Raw genomic sequence first — 24,870 nt, 5'->3', positions numbered from 1 at the left:
TGCACAGGATTTATAATAGAGTGTTTGGGGGAGGAATCAAAGGGGGAAAAAAGGAGGGATTTAGGTGATTTAGGGAGGAAAATTGAGATGTAAGGGGATGAAAAAGGCTGGTTGGTGCAAAGTGGTGACTGGTCCATAGACTTGTCTGGTCACACCCTGTTACCTGATCATTTATTTTCCACATGAAGTATCATTGGCAGGATGGCATCAGCTTGTGGTGAACCCCTGAAAGGTCAGAGAGCAGCAAATATCCTCTCCAGAGATGTAAGAATTTCCTTGGGGTTTTCAAATTGTCTTGTTTATGGTTCCCTTCTTGTATCTGATGAGGCAACCTCAATCCCTTATGGGCTACAGCCACTGTGACCTTATAGCCCTCAAACATAGGTTTTCTCGACTGGATCAGTGCAGGATAAAACTTTGCTCTACAAGTTCTGCTTTGCTTTATTACCCTTCATCAACGCTCACCACTTCCTTACAGAAGTTAAATCCAAGCTTCTCCTGTGTGGAGAGCAGTGAATTGATTTTAATGCTGACACTAACCTTGGACTTTGGAGATTATTTGTGGTCGAGGAGTGAAACTCAAACATTTTCACACGTGTCCAAACATCAGGTCCTGATTTTGCTTTGTTCTGCCAAGAACAGGGTGATGTAACTGTATGTTAAGGGCAAACTATCCCAGCCTGCCAGAGTGGTCATTAGCCCTGACCTCATGGTGGTAGTGGGAATTCAGGCAGAAACTATCAAGCAGTTGTGACAGAACCAAAGGAAACAAAAACTACCTGTAAGGCTTGACTGCGACAGCTGATATTTCCATTAGCAATTCCAGCAGCTTTTCATTCCTTCCGTGCTCCATCTACAGCTCTCACCTATTTTTTTGTCACTCATGGGTTCACTACTCTGAAGCCCTTCTCACATTCTGGTCAGTTCAAGATCAGACCATGGCCAGGAATGCCTCAGGGTAGCTGGGCAGCTCAGAGCCATCATCACATCCTGACCAAGTGATGTCCTTCTTCCAGAGCTCTAGGAAAAGGACTTTTCACGTGGATGTCTTACATGTATCTTGCAGTGTATACTGTCTACAAAGAGCCCAGGTGACCTTTCCAAACCTTTCCAAACCATATCTAGTCACAAAAACAAGCCTAGGTCAGAGTTGAGGGACATGCAGCACAAATGTGGATTGGGGTTGACGAAGGGGTGTAAAAGTAATGGCAAAGATTAAGCAGAAAAATCTGGCTTTATTTGCTCATCAGAATGGTTTATTTAACCAGACAGTGTTGAGTCTATAAAAGACCTCAGACATGCTCAAATGCATGCAATTGTGAGAGGCAAAAAAGAAAAGACGTGGAAGAGCATGAAAGATCCAAATTAGTTAATCTACAATTAAGGTTTGTTTAGATAAGTTTTTCCCTGGCGCTGAGCTTTCCATCCCAAAGTGCACCAGCAAGAGCAAAGAACCAGCCCGTGCCAATAAAAACCTGACTGGATTTGTGAAAGAAGTTAAATTGGATGGGATCCAGAGTTTTGAAAGGTTTCCTGATGGCAGCCCTCACTGCAGTGTCTGTCTTCTGTAACTCTCCTCTCCTCCCAGAGAACTAAGCACAGAGTCTGGCCCTAAGCCCTTTGGTTTCTCTCCTGTAGCACACAGTGAAAACAATATAACTTCAACATTCCAAATTTTGCAGTCTATGGAGTTGGTGCCTGCTCTCCACAGCACAGGGAAAGCTGCTCTGCTCTGAGTCACAATTCCTGCTCTGCATGCTCAGCAAGGGAAGGGAGTCACAATGCTCCATCTTTAGGTTTAGAACACTATGGGTTAAACTTGTTGGAAAAGAGCATCCCTGGATAAACAGCCTCACTTTTCTATTGACCTGTAATGCATTAGAGACTGTTTTCCTGTTCTCCTTCCTCTAAACACAGCCAGACACAGCTCTGAGAAAGCCTCCTCTTACTGCTGCTCATATGGAAAATTGAGGGATACATGAATCACCACAGAGAAATTCAAAGGAACACTGAAGTTATGAGTACAAAGCAATGACACAGCCAACAACATCCTTTGCAGAGGAAAGCAGGGTTTGAAGGTCAAAGAGGAACGTGACATTTCAGGATTTTTAAGAAGAATAAACACACTCAGCCTCTGCCAGGGACACTGCTGCCACATCTCCAGGTAGATGTGTCCCAGCTCAGCTTCAAAGTGGCAAAGTCTCTTAGTGGTACAAAATCTGCACGTCACAAGGTCACTGCTGGGTTTGCTGCCTTCACTGCCCAGTGTCCCTGTTCCCCCCACGAGTCACACATACACAGAAACAGCCTGTGGCAGGCAGGAGACACGGGTAAAACACAGGGTAAAACACAGCGGGGCCGGGCAGAGAGCAGCTCCCCAGCTCAGCTGCTGCAGGAGGGTTTGGTACCAAACACTCGGTGCAGGAGGGCACAGGGAGGCAATTCCCATCCCTCACCACATCCACGTCACTGGGCAATCATGAGGCCGTACTTGGAGCACAGCAGGCCCCTCTTCTTTTCCCGTTCCATGAGGAAATTCCTCAGTTTGGTGGTGGGGAAGGTGACCAGTGCCTGCTGCCTGTTGTCCAAACCTGTCTCCTGGAGCCAGGGGCTCTGAAGGCACTCGGAGGCTGACGGCCTTCCCCTAGGACAGACAGAGGAGAGGGCTCAGCCGGGGATCCCTGCCGTGTCAGGAGGCTCCTTGCAAATGGAGAGAAGGGGCAGCACCCAGGACGTGGCTGGGAGCACAGCCAGGCTCTTACCAAGGGTTTGCACACAGAGTGCTCTGCAGGAAGGACACGGCTCCCCCGGACAGACCCGCATAGCACCGTGTGAGCTTCAGCCTCCCCTTCCTGGCTGTTCTCAGGAATTCACAGGGTGCCTCCGAGCTGACGGGGTAGTTGGCACTCAACCTGCCCCAGAAGAAGAGAATTGAAAACTTGAAGCTGCCTCCAGCTCTGGGGCTCCCAGCATGGGGAGGGTGTGGAGCTGTGGGGCGAGTCCAGAAGAGGACACTCAGGTGAGCAGAGGGATGGGGCATCTCTCCTTCGGGGAAAAACTGAGAGAATTGGGATTGTTCTTTCTGGAAAAGGAAGACTGTTCATCAGGGAGAGCTTAGAGCCCATTCCAGTGCCTCCAAGAGAGTTGGAGAGAGACTTTGGATAAGGGCTTGTACTGGCAGGACAAGGGGGAACAGTTTTAAATTAGAAGAGGAGAGCTGTAGATTAGATATTGGGAAGAAATTCTTCCCTGTGAGGGCAATGAGGCCCTGACACAGGTTGCCCATCCATCCACTCCACCTCCCAGCTTTCCATGACATTCCAAAGGAGGGGCACAGCTGAGATTAACTCTCTGAAACTGTGATTTTAAAGCCAGTAACAGTGCAGAGAACAACCAGCTGACTCACATGATGAAGGCTGTGATTCCAATGGACCAGATATCAGTCTGGGGAAGGGCTCCTTGCTCTGTCAGCAGTTCTGGAGCTGGAAAAGTAAACTGGTGTGAGCAAGCTCCTCTCCAACACACTGAGAGCAGCACAAAGGCAGTGGATACCTTAATGCTCTGCTGCCTTCCCAAGAGGGAAGAAGAGGCAGCTCCCAGCACAGGGAGCTGGTTGAGGAGCTTCCACAGGGATGCTGATTGCAGTGAAACCATGAGAACCTCTGGGCAGATGGCAGCAATGCTTTATCCCTGGATAAATGGACACATGGGTGGCAGCCAGAGTGGCATTGCTGTGAGCTCTGTCCCCCGTGGTCTGCAGTAGGACAGCTGTCACCACTCACTGCTCCCACAAACCCACACTGTCACTGGAGAGCAGCATCTGGAAGGCTTTTCTTGCTGGGACCACTGTTTGTGTCTTTGTGTTTATCACAGATGGCAGATAAACCCCAAGTGGCTGTGACTGAGCTCTACTCACCCATGGTTTCCACATAGTCCGAGCACTTGTCCATGGAAATAAATTTGTCTGGTGTGTAGAACTGTGCATTCCCAAAATCCAGGAGTTTCAGCAGGTTGGGCTCAGTGATGATCATGTTCTCAGACCTGAGATCCAGGTGCAGGATGTTGTGTGCATGGAGGTACTCGGTGGCACTGAGGATCTGCCACAGGTAATCTCGCACCTCCACCTCTGAGTACGATGTCCTGGTGGGAGAGAAGGGATAGAAAACACAGGTGTGCTGTCTGCACGCCCAAAAATGCCTTTCTACACCCACTGTCACCCTCCCCTGGGGGTCTGATCCCATCAGACCCTTGAGAGTCAGGAAGAAACAACTCTAGTTTAGCAAATCAGCTCTGTGTGGAGAGGTTGGTGCATCCTGTGAGTCAGGTTTATAGATACAGCCAGTTCAGGATGTTGTAGAGCTGAAAGAGAGAAAGAAGATCTGATGCCCGCAATTCCCTCTTTTTTAATCACAGGATTTCAGCAGATCAATTTTGTGCCACTATGAAAAGCAGTGAATCTTCCTGACCCACAGTATCCTCCATGTTATGGTGTTGGGGTTAACAGGTGTTGGTGTAAAAAACCCTTCATATATCACATTTTGGGAGATAGAGTTTCATATCAACCACTGTAAACTGCTTTTAGAATCTCAGCTGGGTGGCTCTGAGTTGTCCTGCTGTAGGCAACTCAAGTAATTTTTTTATCTCACAAGAAGATGCAGAACAAACACTTTACATATCCCATGTGCAATGACAGCACACTGGAACAGATGGATAGAGATGATCTCAGTTTGTCAGGAGAAAGCAAGAGGTATCTTCCTCCCAACAGCAGCCCTGACTGGAAACTCTTCTCTCCTGTTGGATCCCAGAAACTTGGAGTTTTTGAGCTTTCTGTGCTTTCTGGCACTGACCCCTTGGAGAACACTGCTTTTGACCTGAGGCCTTGGAGAAGGTTTCCAAATTTGAGTGATGGAGTTAAAGTCATGGGTGTATAGTTAAATAGAAATGTGTGATTTCACATGGTGAAAGGTTTGAAATTTGGGGTTTTTATAATACAGCAATAGGTATGGGACAAGATGGAGGATTTTGGGTGGTGTCTCTTTTCGGTGTCCTTCCTCCTCCTTCATGATTTCAGGCAGTAGTTTCTGGTTGGTCAGTGCTGCACTGAGGGTCACAGGAGTTTGGTTATTGGGTTAAAGGTATAAATAATATAGGTGTTAATTCTCTATTGACTGTTTAGCTTTAAGAGACTTTGTAGCAGCTGGATCTCTCTCCATTTTCCTCTCTTCTAGCTGGTGGCTAGAAATGCTGCTGAACGCTCTGTGCTTTTTGATAAGATTTAATAAACAACCAAGCCTGAACACAAGAAAATCCATTTCCTTCGTGTATTTTTTAATCCTGGCCCTGAGTGGAGACAGAAGAGACAAACCACCAATAAAGTGGTGCAAACTCCCCACTGCTGTTACACCCCCCTGCTCTTACCGGAGTGCCAGGGAATGGAGCAGCTCTGGCCCCACACACATCTCCTGGATCAGCACCACGTGCCGGGGGCTGACATAGGCACCCTTCAGCTGGGCTATGTTGGTGTGGTGGAGCTTCCTGAGCACCTGGTACTCCAGCAGCACGGCCTGCTTGTCCTCTTGCCAGTAAGGGATGATTTTAGCAGCCAGGGTCTTGCCGCTCACCTTCTCCCGGCACTGCCGGACGATGCTGAACCGGCCCCTGGCACAAAGGAACACAAAGGCAAGCTGAGCTGCTCTTCTGTTCTTTAAAACCACCGGGATCCCATGCTGGTTTTCATCTGTGCCTGCTGGGGAGTTATTGCATCTACTGTCACAGTTGGCACATCCTCCTGTGTCTTTAAACTGTACAGTCACTTTAAATTATAGGAGTGAGAGCTTAACTCCTCTGGAGAGAGAGGAGAGAACTACCTCTGTTGGAAACAGAAATAAGTGTCTTTCTTCTAGGCAGAGAAAGTTGAATCCCAGCACTCTGACTGAAGTGGTGTCTGCAAAGGTTGGTGCAGCAAGAACAAGAAATTTTGTTAGCCCTGGGCTCATTTCATGATAAATCAAGTGGCTGCCCCCCCTGCCCAGCACATCTGTTATGACAGGACAAGGGGGGATGGTATTAAACTAAAAGAGGGTTGTTTTAGACCAGATACGAGAAAAAAATGTGGGTTTTTTGCAGTAAGGATGGTGAAACAACCTGGCCTTGAGCACTTCCAGGGATGGAGCAACCACAGCTTCTCTGGACAACCTGTGCCAGGGCCTCTCCACCCTCACAGGAATCAGTTTTTTTCCTAATATCTAACCTAAACCTACTCTCTTTCAGTAGCCATCCCCTTGTGCTGTCCCTAAATCCCCTTATAGAAAGTCCCTTTCCATCTTTCTTGTAGGCTCCCTTCAGGTTCTGGCAGATGCAATTAGATCACCCTGAACTTCTCTTCTCCAGGCTGAGCAACCCCAATTTTCTCAGCCTTTGTTTGTAGGAGAGCTGCTCCATCAAATGTGGGATTTCCCTGTGGGTCATTAAGAACTCAGTTGGGTTCTCTACCTTTTGATCTCAGTGTGGAAGGCGTAGGTCTGGTAGGTGGGGAAGGGCTCAGGAGGTGTGATCATTTCACTCTCTTCTTCAGGGGCAGCTGCTGGGAACTCCTGCGTGGCAGCACGAGGCTCTGCAGGGACAAAGGGACAGGAGTTACATGGGAAAACAGCTCTGTGTGGGAACTGGAGCCTCTCGGGGTCTCCCCTGCTATCTATGAACAAGAAGAGCTCTCTCCAGGTGTTCCAGCTGTGGAATGCAACAGACTCTGCTCTGTCCCCTCCAAAAATTCCCTGATACTCCAGACAGAATGAGATGGATTCCACACTGTGTGCTATGGTATCAAACATCTTAGCCACAGCTTCTTATTTTCTCACACAACAAACCCTCAGGATATGGTAAAAAAATGACAAGAAATTAGAAACTCCTTGTGGTTGGACATTTCAGAGCAGCAGCTGGGACTTGTTGCTCTGGTTCTGGTGTGTGATTGTGTCCAAGCACTCTCTGAAATACTTGAGCATCCCTTTAAAACATCTGGTTGGAAAAGCTGGACACACTGAGATATGATAATAAGTCCTGAGAAAAAGGAAAGCAGAGGACTTGGGGTGAGTTAAAAATATCTCTGTGAACTGATTTTACAGAGCAATCCTCTCCATTGGGAGGAAGTTCCAGCTAGACCATCCTTCTGTTTCTTTACAGAAAGAACATTTCTTTTGCTGTGAGGATATGTTTGTTGTGGGGCCATGGATCTCTTAATTTTAAAAACATGTGTGCAGTAGTCAAAGTAGTCAAACAGGTGATAAAAATAGTAAACCGAGATTTCTTTGCTTCAGAGACAAAATACAGCTGGAAAATTCACCACAGAAGGACAATAATTCCCAATGGAAAACACCCGAATAGACAAGTTAACTACTGAATTCAGGATTTTGTCCATAATATAAGCAAGTTCAGAGTTTTCAGCAGTACAAGATCTATGTCAGTAGATAAATGCCTCCAGTAAAATATTTATTGCACAAGACCCATTTCCTCATAATCTCAAATCAAAACTGTCTTCACCAGGTAATCTACAGTTCCCAGGTTTTGGTTTTATTATTAAATTTTATATAGTTACACATTTCTTATATTTACATGATGTCGTTATCTTATTGGGGGTTTTAATATGTTTATACCTATTTCCCCGCGTCCAGAATTGGAAAATAATTAGAAAATAATTTAATTTTAGATGCAAAAGCCTCAAACAACCCTGAGCAAAGTGGAATTGGCCTTGATTCACTTGCTCTTGGCTTCTGGGTCGATATCTAAAAGGATGCAGTGGGTTTGATGCAGGAAAATCCCAAAGTTTTCTTGGCGTTTGGTCTTACCCATGTGATCCTTCCCAGTGATTTTCACTTTGGCAGAGGGCTGGCTGTAGGGTCCTGTCCCTGCCTTGCTGCTGCAGGCTGTCCTGAAGTGGTAGAGGAACCCCTGGGGCAGATTTCTGGCATAGTAGCAGCAGTCAGTGATGTCAGAGGCCAGAGTTGTCCACTCCCCATCTTAAGAAAGAAAAGAGATCAGGACTCATTTTAAGGTAGCCACAATGGGTTGGAGGCTTTTTTGAGGTTTGGGATTTTGTTGTGTTTTTTGGGTTGTATTTTTTTTTTTCCCCCCACCAACTTTGTGTATGTGCTGGCAATGTGGAGAAACCAACTTACCATGGCCAACTTTGGGGCTGTACCTGTTATTCTTCTTTAAAATCAGCTGGTTTATATCTGATCAAATTCCAACTTGTGCCAATATTGTTCCAGAGGAGGGGTGAAATTTTCCTCTATTTTTTCTTTATCTAATTCATGCTACCAAACTCTACTGGAAATATACATCAAGAACTCCAAACAAAAGATAAATCATGATTTTTTTTTTTCCTGTTGGCCCTGTCTTGAATCCAGTTGAGACCATGAGGTGCAGGATTTCTGGACAGAACCATCCACTAACACCATCCCAGCAAACCCAGTGTTTGACACATGGGCAGTTTTATTCAGCTTTTATGAAACTCAGATGATTTCTCATGGAATTGGAATTGTAGGTAGATTCTGGACTCATTCATGGGACTAAGTTAGGAAGGAGAAAATCCTCAGCAGACATTTAATCAGCATTTCCCCCTACATGATGCTGTGTCCCCTGTTTTGCTGCTGTCCTCAAGGCTCAGCACAACTCCCTGCAACTGCCTGGGATTAAACCTAATTTTCCATTCAAATAAACTCTGGCAAAGAGCCTCCAACCATTAGATAAGCAGCAATTCCCCACCCAAACCCAAGGTATCAATTATTTTACAGGGTACTGCTTGAACTGGGGGCTCTTTGTGCAAGAGGAAACAGATACAGCTCAGAAACAGAGAAAAATATGTGCAGAAGTAGCATAGAAAAGCCTGTTTTCAAATAATGGAAAAACAAGAAATTGATTCTTGATTATTTTAATCCTCCTGTGTTTAGGAGAGCAGGATTTTGCATGTTCCTGCCAAATACACAGAACACAGTGGAAAATTGTAGATGCTGTTTCCTATTTTTCTTCCTAACTGGAAGAATTTGTGTTTTTATCCTCCCCAAAATCCTGCGTTGTGTCAAAAGGAATAACGAAAAAAAAAGGGGTGTTGGGGGGAAAGTGACTCACACCTGCTCCAGAGGGAAAGGGCAGAAAGCTGCTGCCCATGCTAATCCAGAAGGGAGTGTCCCTCTGCTTGTTTGTTTGGAGAATTAAATGAAGGAACGTGGAACAGCTGAATCCAAAGGGCTGTGTTTGTGTGGCTGCAGCAGGAATTGCTATCAGATAGAACACTCATAATAACAACAGCAAATCCATCCCAAGAGAGGCAGAACAGCCTTGGGGATTTGATACAAAGCTTTTGTAACTAAACAGGAAAACATCCCCTTTTGACAAGGGCAGATAGTGACAGGATGAGTGGGAACAACTTTAAACCGTGAGAGACTTAGATTAGATGTCAGGAAGAATTTATTATTCCAAGGGTGGTGAGGCCCTGGCACAGGGTGCCCAGAGAAGCTGTGGCTGCCCCTGGATCCCTGGCAGTATCCAAGGCCAGGTTGGACACTTGGAACAACCTGGGACAGTGGAAATGTCCCTGCCCATGGCAGGAGAGCTGGAATTAGATGATTTTTAAGGTGCCTTACAACTCAAACCATTCCATGATTAAACGATCCTCTGACTTTCATCAGCCTCTGGGCCAGGCCTCAAAAGAGAACATCAAAGGGGTGATGCAGTTTTGTCAAACTTTGGTTATCTTGTCCTGGCTCTTTGCCCTAAGCTTCTTCCATATTTCTTTTCCAGTGGGAAAAGTAAGCACAGCTGTTCAGCAGAGGATAAATTGCCTGTTTGATAAATCATCTTTCTCCAATAAAGCCTGAGCCTGGGATGATGTTGTTTCATTAGTGTCTAATTTTGTCAGGTTACTCAGAGCTGCCTATCAGGCCAGGCATTTTCTCCTGTAGCTGCTCACTTTTTGGTTGTAGCTTTCACACAGCCTTGTTTGATTCACACTTCAGCAAAGCCTTGCTGTGAATATGCCAATTCCAGGCTGCTTTAACCAGCACAACCCCTAACTTTTAGATGGTTAAATCATACCTGTATGAATCCCGTTCCTAACTCTAAACTGGGGAATTAAATCAGGCTGTTTCTGAATAACTAAAAAATATTATCCTAATATCCAGCTGGTGAAAAGATCATACAAACTGAGATATTCCTTGCAAAGCACAAGGACAGCACTTTACCTTCAGTCTTGCACTGGACAGTGTAGTGGACAGGGGTGTTGGTTTCCACAGGTTTCCAAACCAGCTGCACTCCATCCTTGTAGACCTCCACGACATCAGGGGGTGGAGGGCTGGGGGGAACCTCTGTGGAGAGGAGGCACAAACCCCATGAGTATTAACAGCAGCACTGCTGTGATACAGAACTCGACATCCAGCATGTCTCAGCTACACATATTATTTATATATATATAGATATAAAACATGTGTATGTTTTTTTTGTATACATATATATACACGCAGCTAGGGGAACAGCAATTTTACCGTCTCTAATTTAAACTCAGTACTAAGATTTTGTCTCGGAGTGGCTCTTAGTCCAGAAGAGAAAATAGAGTGAAGAATAGGGAATGAACCCTGTCTGGACAGGCTGTGGACCACAGCAAGGGAGAGATCTTCCTCTGCACCCATGTGCAGAAATCTCACCCCAAAGGTATTGACAGGTTTTATTTTTGGGGGCAGAACTATTTAAATACCTATTTCTGTAGCTACTCCTTCTCTCACCTGCTTTTCTCATGACACAAGAGGTGGATGCTGAGCCCAGAGAATTTGTGGCCACGCAGGTGTAAATACCAAAATCCTCAGCATTAACAGAGAGGATTGTTAACAGCTGGAAGTGTTTGAGCGTGGATGAGATGAGGATCCGGCTGCTGCTCTGGACAGGGATTCCATCTGGAAAGCAGGAGATAGGAGAGATAAGTACCTGCTGTTGGGATGGATAGGGATTTGACAGGAAGGTCTCACAGATATATATGTATAACAGAAAGATTTTTGAATATAGAATCTGAAGGAGGAATAGAAATGATAACAAGTTTTGATATAGAAAAAAGAATTGTTGAGCCAGTCTGACTGGATAACTAAGAAGCCAAAGGGTATGTTACTTGGAAGGGGTTTTTATGACTGAGAGCAAGGGATAAATCCACCTCGAACAAAAGATGTTTTTGCCAAGCAAAAAGATTTCACAGGCAAAAAACAAATGCCAAGGTTACAAGTGGAATAATGGTTTCAGAATTTTTCACTGCAAGAAAACGGAAAAACAACTCCTAGCTTAAACTGTAACGTAGTAACCTTTTGTGATTGGAGAAGAGTAACGTGGATATGGTAATGCCAGTAGTTAGGATAGGCTATAGGTAATAGTAAAGGCGTCGATTGGTTGTCATGTTTTAAAATGCTCTACAATGAAAAGTCTATAATGCATTGTAATCAGAACTAGAGTTGGCTTCAGACAAATCTACAGCTGATGCTGACTGCTGTGGGCTGGGCTCTTGTCACCCACAACCCGTGAATTGCTGTATGATCTGGATACAATAAACAGCATTTTAAAGAGCCAGCCTGGAGCCCCACATCCCTTGTTTCAGCTCTTACACCCTGCAAATTGATACGAAGGTGTTTAAAACTCTCCCTGTCCTGGCTGAGAGCTTTTATTTTGCCAGGGGCTCCGGAGGGATGGCAGTGTCACCTCTGAACCAGGCGATGTGCAGGGAGGACAGAGCTGCTGTCCGGCACGAGAGCGTCACGCACTGCCCGGCGGCCGCAGCCTGGTCCATCAGCTCCTCCACGAACGACGGGGCTGCACACAGGAGGGAAAGAGCTCGTTCAGAATCACCTGGAAAGCTTTATGGAAAACAAATCCCTGCAGGACATCAGAAAGTGTTTTTTAACGGGGTCAAGAAACCTCTCTGGTTCGTTGTCTCCCGTTCCTTTGACCACCCATTTGGAGAATCCCTCGGGCACAGAGCACGCAGGTGAAGGAACTCTGTTCACCCATTGGGTGTGGTGTGACAGATCCAAGTGGATCTTGGAAAAATCCATGGGGAATATCTGCATTGCCTAGCCTTGGTACAGATAAAGCAGCAGGACAGCTCAGAGCAGAGAGAGACACTGTCACAGCAAGGGTTTTCCTTTGGCTGAGCCTAAATGTGGGGAAAAAACTGAATTATGGAGTTTCAAGGATCAGGGGATCAAATAGGACAAGAGGAAATGGTGTCCAGTTGCCCCAAGGCAGGTTTAGTTTGGATATTAGGGAAAATATCTTCATGGAAAGTGTTGTCAAGGACTGGAGGAGGATGCCCAGGGAGTGAGCATCCCTAGAGGAACTTAACAGATGTGTGGCACCTGGGGATATGGTTTAGTGGTGGCCTTGGAAGTGCTGGGTTAATGGTTGGACTCGGTAAACTTAGAGGTCTTTGCCAACTAAATGATTCTATGGTCAAGACAACACAAGAAGAGAGAAGAAAAAACCCTACAGAGCATCAAATCTGCTCCTGTCTCCATGGGAAAGGGGGAACTCAGGTTTTCTTCCGTGTTTCTCTGGGGTTTTTCTCCACAGTGGCCAGGGGCTGCCAACCTCCCACAGCTGCCCTTCCCAGTGTTTGTCTGGGCTCTGCTGAATGCTGGGACAGTAACATGACCTCAGGAAATGCTCCTGATGGAATCAAGGGGAAACTTGCCAGGGAAAAAAACAATTCTTTCCTGAATCACCCTCTGAGGGTAAAACAAACCAATGGCTCCTGCCACAGCAATACCTTTCTCCTTTGGGGTGAGGCTTGGTAGCTTGAATGAAGGCAGCGCTGATTTCCTCTTCAGGGATCCTTCAGCCCCTATTAACAGCTCCTTTTCTGCTGCCTCACTTCCCAGCTCACCAAACTCTGCTGTGAGAAAGGATGAGGAGTCATTCAAGGCCATCCTTCTCCCCGTGGCATCTGTTGGCAGTGACAGTTCTGCCTTCACACATAAATAGTCACCGGTTCCCTTATTAACCAGAGTTTGATTAACAGGGAAGTCTGTGACAGCTGCTGCAAACAGAACAGTGTCCTAGAAAAACAGGGAATATCCAGGGATGGCAGAAGAAAGGACAGATCCCCATGTCCAGTAACCAGGGTGGCTTCAGCTTCTCCCAGTCACTTTAACCTGAGAGATTTGCCATAGTCAGATGACAACAGCAGCAAGGAAAGCATCACCCAGCCCTGATCTGCTTCTGTGCAACCTCAGACAGGGAATTGGAGCCCCTTCCATCAGTGGATTAACCCAGCTGACTCTGCACAGAAGCCAGCCAGTAACAGAGGCCTGATGGTGGAGACTATTGATTTCAGAACCTGCCAGGGCCAGATTTGCAATCCCAGTCTAACCACAGCTTCAAATATGCTGGGGAAAAGAAAAAGGCAGCTTTAGCAGAGCCCAGTTATGGCAGAAAATCTGTGAAGGAACAAAGTGAGATAATTACCTTCCTCTGGCTCAGGAGATGTCTTTCCTTTTAGGATTCTTGAAATATGGGCAACAGAAGCTTTTACTTTCTTCTTCAGACTCTGCTCCACCGACTGCTCCACAGAATGAGACCTTGCATATGGCTTAAAGAGTCCAGGCTTGGTGTGGAAGGAACTTTTCTGTTTCCCACTGGAGTCCTTTTGGGAACTATACATTTCCTTATGGCTCTCTGCCCCTTTCCCCATGGCTAATAAGTTATCTGCCTTTGAACCCTCGGATATTTCCAAACGGTTCTTCCTGCTCTTGTCCTCCTGTTCCCTGATGCACAGTCTTTTATCCTTATGGAGATGTCCTGCAGGAGGGGACCTTGCCCTTTCACCAAGAAGCATAAACCGTCTAGGAACTGGTTTGGGTGATGGCTTCTTATAGCTCAGAAACTCAAATGGGAAGTAGACAATGTCGTACAAATCCGAGAAATTCAAATAGGCAGGCTCCACTTCTGAGATGTCAAATTTTTGGGGGCCACTGCCAGGACTGGGTGCTTCATCTGACAGGTCTTTGATTTTCACCAAGGAAACTTCTGGGTGTTTCCCAGTGTCCTTGGTCAGTGGCACGTGGATGGGTCTGTTTGCAGTGTCCAGGCTCTCCGTGGAGGAAACGCTCTCCCGGCTGGAAGGGGACATCTCAAATGCCAAATCCTCCAGGTGCTCACATTCATGAGGGACTGTCTGTGCTCCTTGCTCTTCCAGGACTCCTGGCTCCTCACTCACAGACAGGTAGGGTTCTGCAAAGTCATCCTGCACAGCGATTTCTCCTCCTCCATCCTGCTGGACAGAGGAGAAGGAGGTGTCCGTGTGTGCCTGGCTGCCTTTGTAGAGCATCTCTCTCTGAGGAGAAATGTGCTTCCTGCTCCCCTTCTCTCCAGAAACTGACTCTGCCCAGACATTCATCTCTTCAGAGAGGGAAACCATCTCGTCCACCAAGCCCTCCAGCACAGCAGACTCCTCATCACTGTAGAATGAGGATCTGTGGTGTGGCAGCTCCTGACCGTGATCCCTGTGCAGCACTGGTGGGGCAGCTGTTCCAGCATCACATCTGCCACTTTCTAAGGCAATGCCTCCACCCTCACCATAATCCTCTGCATATTCCTCATATTTCAGTTCATAGGCTGAAGCTGGAGCAACTCCTGGTTGTGATGCAGTTAAAGCACCTGAACTGCCATTCTGCACACCATCCAAAATCCCAGCCCTGTGCTGCTCTAACACCCCATGTCCAGCCTTGGGGAAAGGAGCAGCCACAGCTTGTCCAGCTGCTCGGCTCCCAGTTGCTGTCACAGCAGATCTCATCTCACTGTGAACTGACACCTCTGGGTGTTCTTGGTTTTCACTCTCCCAGACCTGAGGGAGGGCAGTGCTCTGGGAGGACGCAGCTCTGGCTGGGTGTCTGCTCTCCAGAGCAGCAGGCTCTGAGCCATGGCCTTCAGGAACCTTCTGGAGTTCAGCTCTTTCATGGGCCAAACTGGAAACAACCTCTGTGGCAGCTGAGCTTTTACTCCTCGGAGCAGCACGTTTCTCCTTGCTGAGAGCCCGCTGTGCTCCATCAGAGACCAGAGCTGGCACTGATGCTGGGGTTGGGATTTTGGGAACAGCGAGTTGCTCTCCCTTCAGGACAGCTGATGCTGTGTCTAAGTGAGCAGGAGCCTTCTGGTGTGCTTGGCTTTCATCACCGTGGGACGATGGTGGAATGGTTCCTGTAACAGCTGCATCTTCCAGGACAGCACATCTCACATCTTTATGGGTCTTCAGCTTCTGAGGAACACCTTCACCAGCTGTGAGGGTACCTGGCTGTTTGCCCAGCATGGCAGTAGCTGCTGGAACACTTTTCCCAGGAATCTCCTCACTTTTGTTTTTACATACTGGAAGTGAATCAGTTTGTTCTGTTGGACCAGCAGAGCTTTCATGCTCCATGAGTTCAGATTCAGCAGTGCCAGGAGCAGAAGTCTTTTCATCTGAATGTTTCTGCCTTTTGTCTTTCCAAGGTGGGGCTGGGGCTGTCCTTTTGATAAGCAAGCTTCCACCTGTTAGCTCTGGGTGTGTGTCAGTGGGAGCAGACTCCTGGGGCAGACACACACCTCCCTTACTCGGAGATGACTTTGGGGTGGGCTCTGACTGTGTGAGGGTTGAAATGGAGTCTTTGCCCTCCTGAAAACCAGAGGCAGAGGCAGATTTACCCTCTGTGCTGTCGTGTTTTGGAGCTGATGGTGCTGTCACATCTGAGCACTGGGCGGTTGGAATGGGGCTTTTGCCTTCCAAACATTCAACATCCTCCTCAATCTCAGTGGCTTTTGACTTCTTCAGTAAACGCTTCCTATTCTCACTCCTCTCAGGTGACACTGGAAGCCCCTCTACCTGTATAAGAGCAGGTGGGCACCCATTCCCCTCACAGTGTGTGGAGGGAGAGGGCTTTTCTCCTGAGCAATCCTTGCTGGCTCTCCCGATGTCCCCTTGCTCTGCTGTGCCCGCAGAACATCCCTTGCCAGGCCCTGCGGAAGTGTCACAGTGATCACTGCCTTCAGGGCAGCTTTCCTGGGACAACACATCACAGTCCTCCTCCAAAATATCCTGCTCCCTCAAGGATCTGGAGGCTCTGAGCCTGTAGTCATCCAGGGAGCGGCTGCGGCTGGCACCAGCAATGGCAGGGTGTGGTGGCTTCCTGGCACTGTCAAACGATGCAGATTTGGTCAAGGATCCCAGCAGACTTTCCCTGCGATCATCTCCCCCTTCTTCCTCCTCCTCCAGTTCAAACTGCTCCAGGAGGGGCTCACGGAGGCCACTGAGGGGCACCTTTGAGTAGCCAGCCTTGCGGAAAGTCCTCCTGGCTCTGTCCAGGTGCCTCCTGAGCTCCCTGCCAGGTGAGGAGGGTGGCCTTGCAGGCAGCTCAGTTGCTTGGCTGTAGAAGGTGCTTTTAATGACACTCTGCCTGGGAACACAGGCAGATGGCTTTTCTGTCCCATCCCCTGCCGTTTCAGGTAAAGGTGTGTCTGGTTTTTCTTTCTGGTGCAGAAGTGATGTGCTTTCCCTGGAAGCCCTCGGGGATGAAGGCTCAGCAGTGCCACTTTTTTGGGGTGGCTCTTCCTGAAGGCTGGGCAGGAGCCCCTGCTCTTTGTCCTGTAAGATACCTGCCATGAGCTCTTTGCTTTCTGTGGGTGGTTTGTGCCCCACCTCAGCTTTCATGGAAGCATATTTCCTCCTCGTGGGTTTTACTGGGGGGATGGAGCTTTTGGAGTGCTCCCGTTCACTCGCACATTTCAGAGGCTGGGGATGGCTTGGGGCATCAAACACAGGCAAGTGCAGTTCAGGGGTGGAGCCAAAGTGCTTCTTTTCAGGGAAATTCGAGTTTTCATTGTCTGAAGAGGAGCCACTGGTGCTGGATGAGGTGCTCTCCTCAATGAGGTGTCGTGAGATGGCCAGGGAGCTGTTGTCATGGGTCCTTTCCAGGATTTCTGGGATGGATCTCATCACCAGGATGGATTTGTAGCACATCAGGGAGCGCTGGGAAGGAAAACAAGACACAGCACAACATGGTGAGAGTATGGAAAGCAAAGACACCAAAATGAATTCCTAAATACCACACCCATAATTAGACACTGCCACCTTCTGCACATGGCACCAATCCTGGCCTCATTTTCTCTCCAAATCTTACTCTTCCCTCCTTCACTGACATGAAATTAAATTGATTTCAGGGAACACAGTTGCTCTTGTGACTGGGGGAAACAGGACTCTCTTCAAGAATTCCAAAGTCAATCTGGCCATTCAAAACAGATGGAAAGGAGTTTTTGATGGAAAAATCAGATGAGAGACTCGCTGGAGTAAATGGCTTTAAATCCTTTGACTGCAATACAACCTACAGTGACTTAACAGAAGACCTACCAAGTGTGGGAGATGGGATTCCTCTGCTCTAAATTCTGCCATGTGGGGCATCTCAGTTGAAGCTGGGCCTCTCCTTCTGACCAGCAGAGAGAAACTGGCATGTTCAGAAGGCAATCAGTCCAATTATTTGAGAGAACTTCAGGAAAAGAGGCATTTTCTTGGCACATATCTGTAATTCAGCTCCAATTGCAAAGGCACCTAACTTAGACACAACTTTGTGTCTTAAAAGCAGTAAAAGCCTAGATAATTAATTCCTGACACATCCATCTCTCCTGGGCTTTTTCCCAGCTCCCAGCCATGCTCAGATCTCTGCTGAGCTCGCTGTCCTAGCCCAAAAGATTTTCAAAGATTCAGATGCAATTAAAAATAGATATAACTAAACAGAATCAACACAAATCAAGGGCAACTCACCTGCCACTTGCTCCGAGCCACAATGAATTTGAGCTGCTTGGTGTTAATGAAATGAGCTGCTTCAAGAGGGACATTGTGCTGCCAGGTGAAATGAGAGGAAAACCATTGGTTAAAAAAAATCCTGATTTCATTTCTCGAGAAGTTTTTGTGGGTTTTTTAAAGAATTCTCTCTTTACACAATTGTTTCATTTAGGAAAGCTACAGTAGATCAAATTCTGCAGTCCTTTCATAGTTCAGTTGCAGACAAAATCAGCTTTTCGGTGATTAAATCAAGCCCTATTCAATATTTGTCATAAAATCTCTTTTGCTGTTGTTAATTTTAACTCTTTTCCTTAGTGATTTGAGGCTTTGGAATATAAACCATAACTTTGGTCTGCAAGGCCAGTTTCCTTTCTGTACTGACATGGCAGCACAAGAGGGAATGGCCTTGGGTTGCACCAGCGAGGTTTAGATTGGATATCATGGGAAAACTGACTAATAAAGGACCAGGACAAACTTACCATGAACCATTTGTGGGAAAGACAGTCCAAAGCACTTGGCCTGGATCTGGGAAGAGAACAGATTGACATTTGAGTAGGAAATCACCTCCAACAGCAATCCCTGATCCTGCTGAAGGTGCTGCTGCTTGCAGACACCCACGAGCACTCTGGGGTGTGTCCTTAGGATGCTGATTTGGAGCACAGAAGCCAAAAAGACACAGCAGCTTCCAACTCAAGGTTTCCTTCGGGGAAAACATGCTCTTTTTTCAGTCTGACACTCCCCAGAGATGCTCAGGAAGAGCTCATGGCTTTCTGCAGGGTGTCCAGAGCAGCTCTGAGAGGGACTTTGCTTCTTAGGTGGCCAGAGTGAAAATACAGTGAAAATAGCTTTGGCAGCAGGCATAAAGAGTAGAAATGAGATTAAAATCAAGTGTCTGTAAATATGCCTTCAAGCCAACTTTTGTGCTTGAAATTGCTTAATGAATGTGGTCAATGTTATTTAATTCCCTCCATGCTCTTCCCACTCATCTGTGTCATTCCAGAAACTCCTCAGCCTGGAGGAGGCAGAGAGCAAGGACATCACCCCACCAGAGAGAGGCCAATTTGGCAAATATCCGAGTTGTGGGTTGGGTAATATGGAGCAATAAGGAAGAATTAGGGCAAAGTGCACCCATCGCACTCATCTTTCTACTTTTCAAACCAAATGATGAGCTGGGATGTGCCTGGGGGGGACACCAACAGCTCTGCACAGAGGGAGGCACAGGAGGGCACTCACTTGGGGTGCTGCTGCAGGATCCCCTTCATGAAGTCCTTTGCATCTTCACTCAAGTGAACAACATCAGGAATGGTCCATGAAATCTCCCCGTTCTGGATATTTAGGAGAGTTTTCCTGTCGTTCTCCCCAGCAAATGGAGACTTGCACGTGAGGCTTTTTTATTGAGCACCATAAAATGAAAGGAGACAGGTTTTAGGTTTCTGGTTTCTGTTCAAATGACAGAAGCACAAATGCTCACATGGGGTTTTTAAATACTTGAGGGGCTCTGTGCCTGGGACTTGCAATGTTCGTGAGGAGCAACCAGGAAAGGAGGAAACCACAAAATAAATTGTTCTTATTATGGAAGGACTGAATGCTCCACTCAAATCTCTCATTTGAAAGTACTGGAGGGCTCTGATGGACAAAGGACTGAGGGAGGTTTTCCAAGATTTATTTACCTTAAATATGTGATGACTCCAACAGCCCTGAGGAGAGAGGGAACACAAATGTCATTTTTGTCACTGTTTTTCCATCCTTCTCAAGCCCCTTCTCCTGCCACTAGACACTCTGGAACAGCAAGATCACTTTCTCATCACCTTTCAAGGTTAACAAATCCCAAAAGCTATTGGTTTTTTCCATTCATTTTTCCCATTCAATATTTTTTTTAATTGTTCTCAAGCAATTCTTCATTTTTAAAGCACAGATAGAGTAAAAGACTCAAAATGCTTTTTTTTTTTTTTTACTTTGTTTGCCTTTTCTAGAAAGCCCTTTAGGATCATTCCCTCTAGTTGCTGCCTGGAATAGAGATCATCTCCTTGAAGATGCTCCTTTGCATTAATTAGCAGTCAGAGTTCAATTATGGCTGAAAAAAAATTAGACAGGAGGAGCTTTAAAGAGCCTTGATGGCTTTTGGATTGTCAGCAATCACTTTCAGTTTCCTGTGTTATTATCAGTGCTCCATTTATTAATTAACAGCTAATGGAAATTCAGGCCACTGAGGGCCTGGAAAAGCTTTTTGGGAAAAGGAGAGATTACCAGATATCAGTTGCTTTTGACACTGGTGACTGGGAAACAATTTCTGGGGCAACAAACTCTGGAGAGCCGTATTTGCTGTACTGAGGCTCCACGGGTGTGATCCTCTGGGCAAACCCAAAATCACAGATCTTCAGGTCTTCCCTCTCAGGATAAACCATGAGGATATTCAGTGGCTGTTGAATGGGAAAAAAAAAATAAATAAATAAAGGGGGATTTTTTTCTGAGTGCAGAGAGTATTTTCAGTTTTAAGAATAGTTCAGAGAACATCCAATCCCTGGCCAACAAGAGGCTGGGAAAAGCCAGACTGGTGGTTGCTCATTACCTTGATGTCCAAATGAAGGATGTTGTTGTCATGAAGATATTTGATTCCTTCCAAAATTTGCTTGATGTACAGTTTGACCTAAGAATTTAGTCAATTATTAAACAATTAATAAATAAACAATTATTAAACAGAGAGAGTAATAGAAGAGTTCCTGATTTCACCAAGATTTGATCTTTAAAGGTCCCTCCCAATCCAAACCACTCTATGATGTTTCCCTCTGAGAATTTCTAAAAAAAAATATATAATTATTTTACCAGTAAATATTGGACACCTGGCTAATACATGGGAGATGTGAAACATTTTTAACTTTTAGCATCAAAGATGTAAAAAAAAACCTCTTAGAAACCATAATTGCAGCTTTTCTTTTGAAGACAGAAAGGGAATAGATAGAATACAGTTACAATGGGATAAAGTGGTATTAAGTAAGTGGAGATAGGAGCTCTAGATGACAGACAGCAAAGAAATTATGACAATAGAGCAAATACAATCTTTTTTTTAGGCTGGTGGCCAAACCCCCTGGCTGTTTGTAGCAATCCCCCAAAGAAACCCAACTAGCAATGAAAGTTGGTAGGAACAGGTTGTAAAGACTGATTCTGCTTTGATAGATTATCACTGGTTCAAAGACATTTTTATATTCCAGAAGGAAAACGCAGAGAGAGCCAACTCTGGGCGTTCAAGTGAGAAGTTACCTCAGCTTCAGTGACCACACTCTTCTTGAATAATCTGTCCAGGAGCTCTTCATTGGAGCATCTGACAGTGGCATTAAGGGACAACAGAGCCACGTGGAAAAGCTTATTTTGACTGTGGAACCACCTCCATCCAGCCAACAGCAGAATTCATGATGTGATCTCAGGTATTGAAAGCCTCCTTGCAGAACCTGCTCTAAACCTGGTACCACTTCTGCTAAAAGCTACCTGCTGATTATGGGGTTTCTGTTCTGCATTTCCCTCATGTTCACCCAGACTGGATCTCACAGAAAGAGATCTCATAAATTCCAGATGTTTCAGAAAATAATTTTGATGCTTAACCTCTCATTCACCCTTGTGTATACAAATCTGATTTTTCTCACCCAGCAGAAGCTGAGGACTGCAGTGGAGCTCCCACGGAGTTGTGCTATCCTGCAGTGCAAAGAAGGATTGTGTGTGTCCTTTTCTCTCAGGGAAAGCCAAATAAAATATATTAATTGCTTAGATACTTAATAAATGAGCTCTACCCAGTACTTCCCAGCCTCTTCAGACAACTGCACAAGAAAGGATACAACTCCAGAATCAAAATCAGTGTTTTTCGTGTTTCAAACTCATCCAGGAGCCTGGTAATTCTGTCGTGGGACAGAGAGGCAAGAATATCCCTCTCCTGATGAGCTCGAGTCCTGGTTTTGCTCCTCAGAGGGATGAATTTGGCAGCACAGGACACCCTGTTCCCTTTGTGCACCACTCTTTTCACGAAGCTGAAGCAGCCCCTGTGCAGGAATCGAAGGACAAGCCGTGATCAGACCTGGGCAGAGATTCTCCCACAGCCTGGCCTTTGGCAGCTCCCTGCTGCTCCGTGCTGCAGATCTCCAGCACAAGAATTTCATTTTGCTGTGTGTGAGGTGCTGTTGCCCTCTCCTGGCCGTCTCCATAGGGAAGCAATGTGTTCCCATCAAGGGAAAAGCTGCTGCAGTGGATGCAGGCTCATGCTGGTAAAAGGTTGGTGCTCTTGGATCCCTTGGGCAGACCCGATGTGACCCTGGGGCTTGGGATGCTGCCAAGAAGCCACATCCAGGCACTAAACTGTGAACCTTTGCATGTTTGCTCTGGTTGGAGCTGCCCCAGCACACCTTGGAGTGACCTCCCACTTCTGTCTTTATTTCCAACTTTTCAGACTTTTCAGGAGCCACCTCTGCCTCAGCAGCTCAGATGGGCAATGAAATATTCCCTGCCAGTGATGCTGTAGAGTTGGAAAATTCATTTACCTTCCAATCTCCTGCTTCACCTCATAATGGGAGTGGAGCTTTCTCCTGGTGGCCACTTTCTTTCCTTCTTGGTCTTTCTTAGCTTTGGAAATGAAGGAAAACATAAGGCTAAATATTCAGTATTCATAAAGGTAAATATTCAATAATGCCTTGCTAATAGTGTGCAAAGTTATTACAGGACAATTTAAGGCAGGAAAAATTAGAGAGGTCTTCTAAACTTCTAAGGAGAATTAAGTGGAGTTGTTTGATAACAGAACGTGTCAAAATGAACTTTGGGGATGCCCAGAGAAGTGGCTGCCCCATCCCTGGAAGTGTTCAGGGCCAGGTTGGATGGGATTTGGAGGAAGCTGGGATAGTATAAAATATCCCTGCCCATGGCAGGGGGTTGGAATTAATAAATAAGAGGATCTTTAAGGTTCTTTCCAGCCCAGACCATTTTGGGATTTTATTATTTTATTATTATTATATTATTATATCCTGGATCCTGCCATACTGGCCATAAATAAATGCTACACAGGAATACAGAACAGATCCCATACAAGTAGCAGAACATGACTGCAACAAATTACTGCCATGGCACTGGAAACAACTCCTGCAGCTGAGACAGAGGGTGGCATTGCCATCCCAGGTGAGAGGGTGGCATTGCCATCCCAGGTGACAGGGTGGCATTGCCATCACAGGTGACAGGGTGACATTGCCTTCACAGGTGACAGGGTGGCATTACCTTCACGTACGACGAGCTCAGCTTTGCACAAAACCTCCCCTCCTGCATTTTTGGCAACACAGGTATAAACATCACCATCTTCCAAGGCAGCATTGTCCACCACCAAGAAATACGTTGTTCCTTCCTTCCCCTGATGGATCCTGTCACTGTCTGTCAGCAGTGAAGTGCCCTGAGGGAAGGAAGTGACATTTTGGCACTGGACAAGCCAAGATGGAAACAGATGTTTCCTCTCTTCAAGAAGAAAGATCCAGGAGCAGAGCTACAACACAGACTGTTGATGTGAGCAAACCTCATGGAGAAAATGCTGCCCAGGGGAGTGGTGGTGTCACCATCCCTGGAAGTGTTCAAGAAACAACTGGATGTGGCTCTGGTTGACAAGGTGGTGTTCTGTCAGAGGTTGGACTCAGTGATCTTGGAGGTCCTTCCAACCTTAATGGTTCTGTGATTCTGTATATTCATAAATCACAGAATATTCTGTACATTCATAAATGCTATGAAGAAAGGGGCAGGGTGGAGTGTGTGTTACACAGAGCAGATTGTGAGTATTTGCAAAAGGTGCCTATGGCAGTAAAATGCAAGATAAAAATATATACTATACATAAAAAAAATTTAAAACTATATAATATATATAAAATATACAATAGTTACATACATGTACACAAATACGAAATGATGGAATCCTGTTTACTCACATAAAATCTCTGTTTCTGAGCTTTTCCTTTTTTAAACTGCAACAAAAATTTGAGTAAATCAGCTCAGTGCTTGGTGGGAGCTAAAAGGCACCAGATACTAGAAATTATTAGTGAAGAAATAAAGGATAAGACACAAAGCATCATTTGATAAATGCTTGGTTTGCCTATGGTGTGGTACTATTTGGTACATCAGCAGCAGTGTCCTCTAAGAGCTTCTATATGAGAATTGACAGCAGATTGGAATTCATTCAATTCCAGATTCCTTCAGCCTGGAAGGGAGGCTCTAGCAAGATATGACAACAATATTCTAAGGAATAATAAATAATTTCTCTCCTTTCTATGGGATGTTCACTGTCCTTGGTCACACTGATTTTACTAAGTAGTTGCAGGAAAGATACAGAGTCTGGCAATCAAACGGATAATTGGGATAAACCACTCAATCCCATTCCTGCCCCCAAACTGCAGCACACATCTCAGTGGCACTCAGGTAGAAACAATTTCTCTTCCTGCTCTTTTTGGTCCCCAAAACCATCTTGGTGGCTCTCTCTGCAGAAGGATCCAGGGTGACACGGTGACAACACGGGGTGGGATGCACAGCTGGTGGTTCAGTGAGAACAGCTGGTTCCACAAACTCTACAGACACAGAGTCAGTGGGAGAGGTGTGGGAGGAAAGAGCAGACAAAATTCCCTGTGGAATAGTGCACTGCAGTCCCTCTCCTGGTCCTCACTCTCAGAAAAGAGTCTGCACTCACCTTAAACCACAGAACTGTGGGCTGAGGGGTTCCTTCAATGACTGCCTGGAATTTGGCACGCTCCCCAGAGTTCACCTGCACATCCTCTATTGTCACTTGCATGTAGGGAGGACCTGGTGGGAAAAGAGCCTTTGCTGCATGCACAGCACTGGAACCTCTTCCCCAGCGTGCTGACAGAGGTGCAGTTACTCACTGGGATTTATAGGACAGGCCACTTAGGATGTAAGAGCATTTTAAAGTCAAATCAAGAGGTACAACAGCAATATATTTGAGGATCTTCATGCTGGCATTAGTTTCAGCCTTCTTATCCTCACACTTAACCTATTATTTTTGTTTCATAAACAGT

At 46.1% G+C, this 24,870-nt stretch overlaps 1 protein-coding gene across 1 annotated transcript; it reads right to left on the bottom strand.

Moving 5' to 3' along the window:
• Positions 1–1,248: 1,248 nt before the first annotated feature.
• On the bottom strand, positions 1,249–24,626 carry LOC148225049 (obscurin-like). The gene is made up of 23 exons (XM_088154850.1): positions 24,525–24,626; positions 23,081–23,249; positions 22,357–22,438; positions 21,661–21,861; positions 21,092–21,152; positions 20,403–20,480; positions 20,081–20,253; positions 19,504–19,530; positions 19,067–19,219; positions 18,313–18,358; positions 17,813–17,890; positions 13,492–17,023; positions 12,794–12,919; positions 11,728–11,838; positions 10,773–10,940; positions 10,236–10,358; positions 7,842–8,012; positions 6,493–6,613; positions 5,419–5,658; positions 3,917–4,140; positions 3,407–3,482; positions 2,763–2,912; positions 1,249–2,644 (listed from the first exon to the last, which is right to left on the bottom strand). Exons 1-23 carry the CDS (start codon positions 24,624–24,626, stop codon positions 2,467–2,469), a joined length of 6,390 nt encoding a protein of 2,129 aa, XP_088010976.1. The 3' UTR covers positions 1,249–2,466.
• Positions 24,627–24,870: the final 244 nt, after the last annotated feature.

Source organism: Sturnus vulgaris, chromosome 1 (assembly GCF_052056855.1).
Source record: "Sturnus vulgaris isolate bStuVul1 chromosome 1, bStuVul1.hap1, whole genome shotgun sequence".
In the NCBI taxonomy this organism is placed as follows: domain Eukaryota; kingdom Metazoa; phylum Chordata; class Aves; order Passeriformes; family Sturnidae; genus Sturnus; species Sturnus vulgaris.
Note: the sequence above shows the minus strand (reverse complement) of the source record. Positions and strands in the feature narration are given on the sequence as shown.

Excerpts from the sequence above, each read along its gene's own strand:
- LOC148225049 (XM_088154850.1), bottom strand. The coding sequence starts at position 24,626 with ATGCAAGTGACAATAGAGGATGTGCAGGTGAACTCTGGGGAGCGTGCC. Across the intron at positions 23,250-24,524 it reads CCACAGTTCTGTGGTTTAAG|GGCACTTCACTGCTGACAGA; the intron begins GTGAGTGCAGAC and ends TCCTTCCCTCAG. Across the intron at positions 17,024-17,812 it reads TGGCTCGGAGCAAGTGGCAG|CGCTCCCTGATGTGCTACAA; the intron begins GTGAGTTGCCCT and ends TTTCCTTCCCAG.